The sequence below is a fragment of the Pecten maximus genome, chromosome 5 (genome assembly GCF_902652985.1).
Source record: "Pecten maximus chromosome 5, xPecMax1.1, whole genome shotgun sequence".
Taxonomy (NCBI): Eukaryota; Metazoa; Mollusca; class Bivalvia; order Pectinida; family Pectinidae; genus Pecten; species Pecten maximus.
In genome coordinates this window covers 20192178-20204405 of record NC_047019.1, presented here as the reverse complement: position 1 = coordinate 20204405, position 12228 = coordinate 20192178, and the positions used below count along the sequence as shown (strand labels likewise).

At 37.1% G+C, this 12228-nt stretch overlaps 1 protein-coding gene across 2 annotated transcripts in view; it reads left to right on the top strand.

The window, feature by feature from the left end:
- LOC117327457 (glutathione hydrolase 1 proenzyme-like) overlaps positions 1 to 12228 on the top strand; it is a 34831-nt gene that overhangs the window by 20451 nt on the left and 2152 nt on the right. For both annotated transcript variants that reach the window (XM_033884453.1, XM_033884454.1), the window contains exons 2-11: positions 4475 to 4753; positions 6409 to 6531; positions 7092 to 7183; positions 7623 to 7815; positions 8106 to 8269; positions 9347 to 9496; positions 9799 to 9953; positions 10456 to 10643; positions 11096 to 11336; positions 11770 to 11883. In XM_033884453.1, the coding sequence (XP_033740344.1) occupies positions 4475 to 4753; positions 6409 to 6531; positions 7092 to 7183; positions 7623 to 7815; positions 8106 to 8269; positions 9347 to 9496; positions 9799 to 9953; positions 10456 to 10643; positions 11096 to 11336; positions 11770 to 11883 (1699 nt within the window). The remainder of the gene's footprint in view (positions 1 to 4474; positions 4754 to 6408; positions 6532 to 7091; positions 7184 to 7622; positions 7816 to 8105; positions 8270 to 9346; positions 9497 to 9798; positions 9954 to 10455; positions 10644 to 11095; positions 11337 to 11769; positions 11884 to 12228) is intronic.

The following is a 12228-nucleotide window of genomic DNA, read 5'->3' as shown; positions in this document are numbered from 1 at the left end:
AATACTTACAGTTACTAAATAATAATAGTTACTAAATGCTTATAATTATTCAATACTTACAGTTACTAAATATTCTATCATATTTGCTATGTAACGCCAGTTTTGATTGGTTTAAAACCATGTATTATTTTCCAATAACCCACGCTCGTGCCAATAATACACGGTAGTGAGTCACGGCTGTTACAATTTTATATATCTAATATTCACACATTCTATAAAAGGTTACTATAGCCGAGTGGGCTAATGGGTTAGTCTTTCAATAAATTTTTATCACGATGCGAGTTCGAATCCTACGGAGCCCCCCCCGTGTGCATTCTGGGAGATATTGAATATGTCATAGTTGAAAAAAAACCGGTTAGATCCCGATTGTAATTTTGGCGATATCTAGCACCTAGAATTAAAAATTGATATTTTCTAGGAAATCCTCTCAGTGTCGATCGACGATGTTATATGCTTTATTTCCGACAATTTTTAGCGCATGCGCAAAAAAACACACGAATGTAAACATTGGCGGCAGGAAAATGATGATTCATACACCGATTTTTACCTTTATTGTCGTTATTTCATGTATTATGTCATATCGAAACAGCCTTTAGGTAGAAATCTTACACATGCATCATAAATGACATGTTAACTAAGTATTTTCGTACCGTGTGACTGCTTTGACCGCTTGAAGAATCCGACATAACTGAAAACCCGTGTATTTCTGTTGACGTTTTTCACCGCCTCGTTTTCGAATCATCATGAGATTTATAAAAAATACATATGTGCTATATCAAGGCATGGCTTTTTCAGAAAGCGGTCAAAACTGGACAATACAAGCGGAACTTGACCATTGCATTGCTGCGATATAAATTTTGAAAGACCAGATAATGCATCTAGACTAAGATTATTTCCCAGAAATTCTTTTTAAATAACTATTGTTACTAAATACTTACAGTAACTAAAAAATTACAGTTACAAAGTATTTACAGCTACTTGATAATTACAGTAACAAAGTAATTACATTTTCTAAGTCAATACAGTTACTAAATTATTAGTTTTCAAATTATTACAGTTACTGCATACTTACAGTTACTAAACAAAATACATTTGCTAAATTATTACAGTTACTAAATGATTTGTGTCGAAAAATTCCAACTGATACTGCTTGTTCATGGTATACGTATAATGCCCCGGCCCTGTCTTGAACAAGTTATTGAGCACCGTTATATGCAATCTTTTTGATTGAAAACGAAGTTCAACAACTACCGAAATGATGCAGTTGAAGAAAAGGAAAGGACGATCTTCTCACTGCATGGCATTAAAAAATGCTATCTTATTAGTCCGTGATATCGCAAACGACGTCCTGTGCATGCACCTGTGAAATAAAGTATGCCGAGATGACCCAAAAAAGTGCACCTGGTGACAGTCGATTATATAATCGCATGACCTTTGAACCCCGTATGTAAATGAAGAATCTGGACAGGCTCAGGGAGCAGTTTGAGAAATGGCGTTCTGAGCGAGGAATTTGGCGATGTTTTCACGGATTATTGTGTTTTGGAAGTAACAATTCGTATTGAGTGGCACGGTAGGTTAAAGATGAATGTTTTCTGATGACGGTCGCATGTAGTGTGCGCCGTGTCAGTTTAAATAAATGTGTTTTTTAGTTGATTGAAGTGAGATGGGGTGCCGTTTCGCTCGTGGCGGAGTTTCCGGCCTTCCCTCTTACACATTACACATACCGCTGTCATATCAAAAAAAAATCGAAAGTGATATTTTCTATATGCAAGCGCCTGTGGGTTCTCCGGCTTTCCTCCACCTCCAAAACCTGGCACGTCCTTAAATGACCCTGGCTGTTAATAGGACGTTAAACAAAAACAAACCAAAGTAAATAACCTCCCTGGAGCGGGTAACTCTAATATGTACTTTTTGCAGACGATACAAAGATATTTATAATAATAGAAAACGAACAAGACAGTTTAAAGCTTCAGAAATATTATTTACATATAATACGAACATCAGAGGTCCTAGTACTGAGCCTTGTGGGATTCCTGATGTAACGTTGATCCAATCGGAATCTGCACCACTTATAGATACTTGTTGTTGTCAGCCTATTAAAAATGAGGATAGTTATATGAACATAATTTATTGATGAGTCTGTGATGTGGAACCGTATCAAAGGCTTTTTGGTAGTCGATGTAAATACGATGTCCTTTATCCAGAGTATCTGTCCATTGATCCAATACGTCTAACCGCTGTAGACATGTTGATCTTCCTGAAATAAAACCGTATTGTTTGTCCGAGAAGTATCTGTTATTCCTCATGAATTCAGTTATATGTTCTGTCACTTTGGGCGGTAGGCTAACTGGCCTTGTGTTTCGTTTATGTGGAAAAACCTGTTCGACTGCTTTTTTGAAAATGTAAATATTTCAGGCATATATATTGACGGACCTGCAGATGTTAATGCAGGCCTTGAAAGTCTTTGTCTTATTTCATAAACAAACAACTCTGGTCAAACTGGTCCAACGAAAAATCACAAATTAATGACAGGTAAAATCTGAGAAGACTAATACAAGTATTACACGAATGAACAGCTTCATTATCATTTATCATGATACGTCAACGTGTGATTTCCTTTTTAATTTTTTAAAGCGACCATAACTCTAGATTCCATACTCAGTAAACGATCATTTCTTTTTACCAATAGTGATATGGGTTTAAGCAGAGACCTATATACTAGTATATAGGTCTCTGGTTTAAGGTATAGATACGCGAATCTATACCGTAAAATTATCCTATACATATCTATCTGTTTACGTGATTAAAAACCTTGTTTACCCCAGTACAAAGTCGAAGTCGTGTGGTACAAGTGCCGAGTCCGCACAGGGTACTGCGTACGAGCGGTAATATATGCATTCTTGTAGGGACCACAGAACCAAATCAAAAATAGATCGATTTAATAGGAAGGTGAATGCATCGGGGCCTACTGATTGGATATTTTGTTGCGAGAAGTTTCCAAAGTTTTAATATGTGGGTTGGGCAATACATGTAGATGTAAAATATATAAAAAAAAGTTATTTTTTTGCTAGCCTGTTTTTGTCAGGGGGAGTTAAGTAAGTGTGTATTTTGTTGTAAATTTAGTTGAATTTTTGGTGCTGAATTCAATACAAGATGGTGGCCCCCATATGAAAAAAGTTTAAATTGGTAGAATTTTTTATTATTCTATTTAGAGGTTTCCGAGATGGCATACTTCAAAATTATGGCTACTGGACCAGTGTTGAAAACTCCTTTTAAGCAGTACAGTGGTAAACGTTAACATTACAGTCTATGGGAAATCATTTGGTTCCGTGGTCCCTGTAGAGGCTAACCTGTAAAATTCCTACACGAATAACACGCATGTAGCAGTGCTGTAGAAGATTTGGCCTACAGTGTAGCTAAGGAATTTGATATCCACGAAACTGGCATTAAATAGACTGACAAAAACAGGTTTGGTTGTATAATCGTGTCAAGTTATGTCGTTATTCAATACAAAAGCATGTAAAGAAAATCCTCGACTAATACAGAACGCCAGGGTTATCTGTGTCGAATGCGCAGCAATTTTATCAAGCTGCAAATGAAAATCTGCTTTTGCTCGATCTTATATAGCTTATATAACTTATATAAGTCCTTGGAAAGGTTTGTGATTCCTCTGAAAATTGACCGTTTACAGAAAAATAGCTATGATAATTTTTTCGGATTTTTTCTCATAAATTGCAATTTATAAATATTTCTGAATTTGGTTGTTAAGCTGATGATACTTAAGTTAAACATTAATCAATAAACAGTTTCACCTGCTTAACAACTATGAAAGGTACATGGAACTAAATTTTCACGGCACGCCAAACCTTATTTAGATATTAGTTGAATTTTCTACGGTAGCTGATAAGCGTCGTTTAGTTAATACTTTCCCACAATAGTATTCAATTGAAAATGACAATGTTAAATCATCATAACATTTCTTATTAAGATTTATAATATCTATTATATGTGTCACACATGTGTAATTGGTTATCAACATTTTCCATAATATAGAAATGAACTTGATCCACTTAAATGGTCACAGGAATAAATGTTTGAACATTTAATTCCCATTTTGAAATGGACCTCATGTGAAGGTCTATGACGGTACGGTACATCATCGAGTTGATCAAAATAAATTATCTAAACCAACTTTGAAAGTGTCAAGGTCAATAAGTTCTTGAAATAAATGTCAATATCGTCCTGTGTCCCGATTGTATCAAGTATCTAAAGGCGTTGGATAGGAGGTGAGCGGTGTTCACGTGAAGTCAATCGGGCGTCTTGCTCCGATATGTCGACCAGACTAGTACCGACTCTATAGTACTTACTGTGTATAATTACTACTAAGTAAAGACATTTTAGATAATAATTTCTATTGCTTTTAGGATTTTATTGTGAGAGGTTGTATTGTTTATGTCTGTCCATCTGTCCGCAGCATGTCGTCCGGTCGAGCTCTAGTTGTGGCCACTCTGGTCCTCCTGGTGGCCATGGTCTGTCTAGGACTAGGACTAGGGATCGGGATCTACAACATGCTTCAGGACATTGATAGGGAATGTGCACCCACAGAGGCTCCCGCTCGAGACACACCCCAGCCGACACGTGCGCCAACTCAAGCCCCATCTTCCACGACGGCCACGCCCATCTTGTCCATTGACGGCACCTACAGATATGGGTCGGTCGCGGCCGACGCAGGGCAATGTTCTACCATAGGAACGTAAGTATGATATATAGATACACGTATTGATCTTTTTTCTTTTTTTGTCTCTGTAGCTATCGCAAATTTCAAGGGGAAATACATTATATCAAGTTAAATAAGGTATGGTAGGATCTGCGAAGGTTGTTGGGAAAATAGTCTTAGAATCAATAGACTGTTTTATAAACATGGCGTCGCTGTTGTTGAATAAACTGTATACATCGCATGAGGCGACTCGTCCTCCCAGCGGTCAATGGTCGAGTTCCTTTCTATGTGAGAACATCGTGAGTTAGCTCCCTTTTCTGACATTTTCGGTACATTTATTACCTTGCTGAAGCAATAGGGTCAAGTGTATGTGGCATTGTTGATATTGTTTAACTGACTCTAATGAAAGCTAACAAATTGTTTAACATACGCTGAAAGGATCAAGAAACGCAGTCGCTGAAAAGTCGGAATCGTAGACTAAAATCCTTGACGTACACCTTAGAAACTTTTACAGTTTTGACCATTAAGGGTTCCTTTCTAAGGTAAGCTATTCATATTCACTGATGCGTATCACGAACTACACATGTCAACTGTTTAAAATGGCGACAAAACACGACATCCCGAGCCCAGTCTGATGGATCAGTTTAAAATTCCTGTGAGCAAATTTCCAGACCTGATTTCCCTGATTTTAAACGCAATGAAGTACGTTAACAATGCCACGACCTTCGGAAGTCGATAGTCATGTCATTGTACTTCTTGCAATGTACCTCGCAAGATCAAATCCCAAGTCAATCAGTGTGGAACCGACTGCGCGCATTCGGTCTTAGATCGCTGCGGCCATATCTCTGCCAATATCTTAATATAGCTGAACGCGAATTCTGTAAATTGCTTCTCAATGCAACGTTGGAGAAAGGTCTTGTTCTCAGATGAGTCAAAGTTTTCACTTTATCGGGCAGACGGCCGACATCGTGTAAATAGACGTACGCAAGAGCGCCAAGCGGATGCTTGCGTGATCGAGAATGATCGTTTCGGTGGAGGATCGGTCACTGTTAGGGGAGAGATTACTCATAGGAACAAACCTCCCCTAGTCACTATTGAAGGAAATCATGGCCGTCTGTTATAGAGAGCAAGTTCTAACGCCGCTAGCTGTTCCTCCAGTACAGAAATGTCAACTGATGTTCCAGCAAAACAATGCCAGCATGTAGAGAGTTTGTCGTGATTATTTCACATCAAGCAATATTCCTACCCTAGACTGTCCTCTATGCAGCCATGAGTTCTCCCCGATACATAATTTATGTGACGATTTGGATATAAGGTGTAGGCCGAACCCTCATATCAACGTCGCTCAGTTTACGTTTTCGCTGCATGATAAATGGAACCGTGATCAATTGAATGCACAAAACAGTCCATGCCACAAATGCAGTTTATGTAGGGGATACACGATATTGATGGGCACGCAGAACTCTATACATTTTTAGAGGAGTACCCTTAAGTTTGACGAGAGAACAAAACGTACATGGATGAAATTTTCACAGGCAACAGAGTGGTTCCCTATCTTTGAATTGCACTATTATTACATTATACAACATCTTTTCCCGTAGTAAAGCGGACACTTTATCATTGCGTCTATTTTTCCATTCAGTATAGTAACTCAATATGGAAGAAAAGGCGGAGATTTTTTTATCTTGCAGTGACATTATGGCACGTGGTGGGACTGCTGTAGACACCGGTATTGCTGCCATGTTGTGCGCATGCGTACACAACTTGCACAACTGTGGAATAGGAGGGGGACATTTCATGACTGTGTACGACAGGTGCGTTCGTCTGATCACTGTACATGCATTAATTAAACTTGAATTTTGGTAAATCAAGAAAGAATACGGAATGTATTATGACATTCTGTTTTCAAATGTTTTAATTGCATCATAGCCTATCTGTTCTGCAAGAGTTATCGTTCATTACACAGTAGTAGAGATACCTACCTGTACACGTATACTATATATATAAGACCATGACCTATCATGCAATTACTTCTCCTTTTAAACTGTGAACGTGTAGATATATAGGTACGTATGATTTCATATGCTGTTAATATCTTAAGAGATATAACTAAAATCTACGCAATTAAATAAGAATGATTACATTTGTTTCAGTAAGAAAATACAAGTATATATATATATATATAACTTACGAAAATATTTTGGTGTAGCTTTTTAAAAAAAGATCGAAGCTGACTTGGGTAAAATAACCATATTCGTTATATATCACATATATAGATTTTTTTCGTGTTGACAAAAAAAATCACGTTCAATAGATATCAACAAAAAGTAAATGTTTTCTCAACATGGGGTTAAAGCAAGTAACGGTTTTACAGGAGTGAAAGAAAATCGTATGCAATAATGGCTCGGGAGATGGCCCCTGGAGCTGCCAACTCCACCATGTTTGTGGGAATATCATCACAAGAAGGTACGCATATCATAACTGTACAGTACAACCCCATTATAGTGTAAGCGTGTGTCCCGTACACTTTGAATTCTTTGGTGAAAAGTAAATGTATTTTATCAAATCAAAACAAATGAAAACGTAACGAGATTTTACTTGGAAACATTGTTATTTGTCATTCGGTAGCATAACGACTTAACACAAAATTGTTAAAAAGTTGCATATACACATTGGTTGAAATACGGTGTTGTGTTGTTAAGTTATGGAAATAGGGTTTAAATATCTTCTAGCTATAATCGACAGTTGTATCTCTTAATATTGCATGTAATTCTCATCACACATTTTCGTGCTATCGAAATATCAATTTCAATGTTTTAACTCACCAACTATTCTTTTCCTTTTTACATCTACATTTAAATGTCAATCTTTTTTATTAATGATATATATTTATCGAATGTAAAAGGTGGACTTAGTGTGGCTATTCCTGGAGAAATCAAAGGATTCTGGGAAGCATGGAAATTGGCGGGAAATTTACCTTGGGCAGAACTTTTTCAGCCAACGATTGATATTTGCAGAAATGGTTTCGTTATTGGGACCAGCCTGGCGTACCATATCACAGCTCAACAGAAATACTACGAAGCACATCCTAACCTCAGGTGTGTTCAGCTCAATATGCATTTCAAGAAAACCATTCTTCATTGAAGACAAGAACAAACAATACTAATCATCATGTACAATACATACCAACAAAACACTGCAGCTGGGTTTTATTGTTTTGCGTACATTTTATTAACCCATTGTGTATTTGTTAATATATCAGTTCACTTTCCAAAATTAGATTTTTGAAAAATATGGCATCATAAAAAAACAAAACATCAAGTGTATTATTTCCAGCACACACCAAAACACATTACTCAAACATAATTATAATTGCTATTGTCCATAGAGCGTTGGTGACAAATCCTCAGACAGGAGAGCTCCTGAAGGAAGGGGAGGTAATGTATCTGCCCAAACTTGCTAACACACTGGAAGCCATCGCAAATGAGGGACCAGACGCGTTCTACAATGGTAGTCTCACGGAAGATATAGCAAAGGACATTCAAGAAGCAGGTAACAAAATGTGTCAAACAAGTTACGTTGGTCATTTTGGTTTGTTTGTTTTTGTTTAACGTCCTATTAACAGCCAGGGTCATTTAAGGACGTGCCAGGTTTTGGAGGTGGAGGAAAGCCGGAGTACCCGGAGAAAAACCACTGGCCTACGGTCAGTACCTGGCAACTGCCCCACGTAGGTTTCGAACTCGCAACCCAGTGGTGGAGGGCTGTTGTTAAAGTGTCGGTGCACCTTAACAACTCGGCCACCGCGGCCCCTTTACGTTGGTCACTCGCAATAAGTAATATGTATGAACATTTTGACAATTATCAAGACGTGACTTCTTGTCAGTAGTATTCAACATTCTTTGTTTAATTCTGTCTTTCCATTTTTTAATTATTTCATTTGCTAAAATATTCATATTTTGATAATAGTTAAGCTAATAAATACTTTCTCGAAAGTTTTAACATCCAACCTAGTCAGTCACACAGCAAGTTAATAAGGATCGCTTAGCGGAAAACTAGGGGGGAAATGAGTGGGTTGAGGAGAAAAGGGATATTCTCCTAGCTTCAATTAATCCAGCGAACCATTGATTGAGTTTCTTCGATATGCTAACATCGGAAACATATCACTTCTACAAAAATATATATCATGACCCTAGAAACAGGCGACCACTGTTGATACTAATCAGCTGTATGATCCTTCTATTTTCTAATCCGATTGAGAAAGGTGTAGAAAATATCACGGGCATATTTATTTTCCAAAAATGTCGTAGGGAAATAATTGGCATACAAAGAGAACATTAGAAATGTTGCATACCAAAGCTTAAGCTAACAACCTCCGTGTCAATGATCACTTCCCTAATCATCAAAATGTTTGTTGTAGCCCTGCTTTGTTGGCCATTCAGAAGCGTGTATGCGACGTTGGTTTATTTATTACACTAAATGACAAATAGACGATATGATAACGATGAGCAATATCGCCTCATTTATACTCAAAGCTGAATACTGCACTGAAATAAATCAAATAGATATTTACTTTTTATTGATTAATTAATGTACAGATAAACAAATTTGAAAATTTATATATACATGTAGGTGGTATTATAACGGAAGAGGACCTCCGAATGTACACAGCCGCAGTCAAGGATCCACTCGAAATCACCATACACGATAGATATACAGTTCACTCCCCACCGCCGCCGTCTAGTGGCGCTGTGTATGAATTCATTCTTGGTATTCTAGATGGTAAGGGATATAATTCAAATTCATAATAGAATCTATTTAATTTATTAGTGATGTGATAAAAATCGCATTAAAACGCAAACATTCTTATTTATGTCATCACTAATCCGGGGTCTACGATACTGAAGACATTAATCAAATGACATAGATATAATTTGAATTCTACGTATGCAAACACACATTATAAAAATGCCTTATCGCTTCTAAATTTCTTGTTGATATTGATAATACAATGTACAATGACTGGGATAAAGATCCTACATACTTTACGTAAAAGTCTATTGTTTTCTTCCTATCCTTTTAAGGCTACAACTTTGATGACGACAGTCTTTCCTCTCGCGAAAAGAAGGTTCTAACCTGGCACAGAATCGTGGAGGCGTTCAAGTTCGCGTACGGTAAAAGGACGCGTATTGGTGATTCCGACGTGGAGGATGCCACGTTCAAAATGGAGCTCGAAGAGGTAGGAGGGAAATTCCGGATAGGCCTTCCGTCCGGATAACTAATCATTGTACAATAGGCCATCTGTCTGGATAACTAACCATTGTTCAATATTTATGTATTTATCTGTTTACTCTTCACAAAGGGTTTGTATTAAGTTATATACATTGTTACATTAGATTGATGACGTTCAATCTCATCTAAATTATTTTTTTAAACACTACGAGCATGTTATTTCAGCATAACTAATTTTTAAACTTGTTATTCTTTAAAACAAAGTGAAAATATAATGTTGGAAACACAATGGTCGACAGCATGTTAGAACATAAATGAGGATTTTTATAATTGTTAGTTATATATCTTGATGTTAGAGGATTTGTGACACCATACCTAGCTCTCCTTTCAAACGTTTCATGTACAGCTTCCTACCTAACAGCTGTTTGAATAAGATTTTAACAAATTTTCGACTTTGGCATCATTCTGAATGGCTAATTATATGTTCGGTGATATTTTCTGGGTTCTAGCTGATCCAGAACTTGACATCCGCTGCCTATAGTGAAAGTATCCGCCAGCAGATAACGGATGATCAGACACACGACACTGCTTTCTACGGCCCAACCTTCTACATGAACAACGACGCGGGTACCTCACATCTGTCTGTGTTAACTCCTAATGGGGACGCCGTGTCCATCACCAGTACAATCAATATATAGTGCGTACATTTTAAATAGGTCTTCAGCATAATAGCTGGTAATTTTGTTCTATCAAATGACAAGCCATACAATTATAAGTACATGTAGGTACCTCTAACATAGCCAATATTGTGTGAGATAAAACAGGAAAGTACAACTCCTGGGACTCCAGTTCAGATACGCTAAGGGAAGTAAATCCTCCATGACTTAGGACAAGTAAGCAAATATGATAAGGGAGGTAAATCCTCCATAACTTTAGGACAAGTAAATAAATATGATAAAGGAGGTAAATCCTCTGTGACCGGAGCCAAACGATTCCAATTGCATGTAATCACAATATAACAGAGGCATTTCAAGGAAACTTCGGAGTTGATGTCCGAACATTGCCGAAAATGTTCCCAAGAGGTTTCGATTGAAATGGTTCGTGTTGTTACTTAAATTTCTGTTGCATCATGTATATTTTTTTTTTCAGTTTTGGTTCAAAAGAAGTTGGCAGCAGAACTGGTATCGTATTCAACGACGAGATGGACGATTTTTCCACACCAAACACTGTAAATTATTTTGGGGTACCTTCTTCTCCAGCAAACTTCATAAAACCTTACAAGCGCCCCCTGTCCTCCATGTGCCCCAGTATCGTCACAGACAGTAATGGTGACGTCAAACTCGTCATCGGCGCCGCAGGGGGTACAAAAATCACGACTTCGACAGCTCTGGTTAGTCTCAATTTAACCAATTGTTCGGACTTAATAGTGTTTCACCAATAAAAATCTGGAAGAATTTTTCTGTATTATCGACAATAAACGATTAGCATATGATAATCTTGTTATTTATATACAATACCATAGCGATTAGTGTTCAGCAATATTTTGACTAAATGAAAATGGATGTCATAGGGGAAATGTATGGTAAACTAAAAGAATAATTGTAATAGAACAAATGTATTGTATTCTTCATTATGATGTGACCTTTTGTATTAAAACATGTCCCGTAATAATAATACATTGTAACGAACATCTTATTTTTTATACTTATTGAAAGACATTACCACAATTCTCATTAGGCAGGATATGGCAGTCTCCAAAATATTATTTACTTTGATTTCCGGATTTATTTGACTATCATTTCATTGTCTACTTTTCTTCATAGACGACGATGGAGACGCTATGGTTCGGAATGTCCATGAAAGAGGCCATAGATCACCGGCGACTGCATCACCAGCTTTTACCAAAAGAAATCGCCGTGGAAAATGGCTTCGACGAGGTAGCAATTTTTACCATTCTCTACTTTCATGATTTAAAGGATTTCATTTAGTTCCATAATTACTTGAACTATATTTCACATTATTCACAATCTGGGCTATATTTGCTATTTTTTCTTCAATGTGGTCCGCACGTTCCGGGATGATTTGCCAATTAGTTACTACTCATTCATGGTTTACTCACTATCTTCTATTATCCGGAAGCCTTGTGTCTTTACTTTTTTAATTAGTTTTTACCTCTCATATCCTAAGCTTTCTGGGATTTTTTCTGCTCATTAATACTGAAATCGTAATTTATGTCTAGGTGTTGATTGACACATCATTAATGGCTATTTTCTGATGATGTA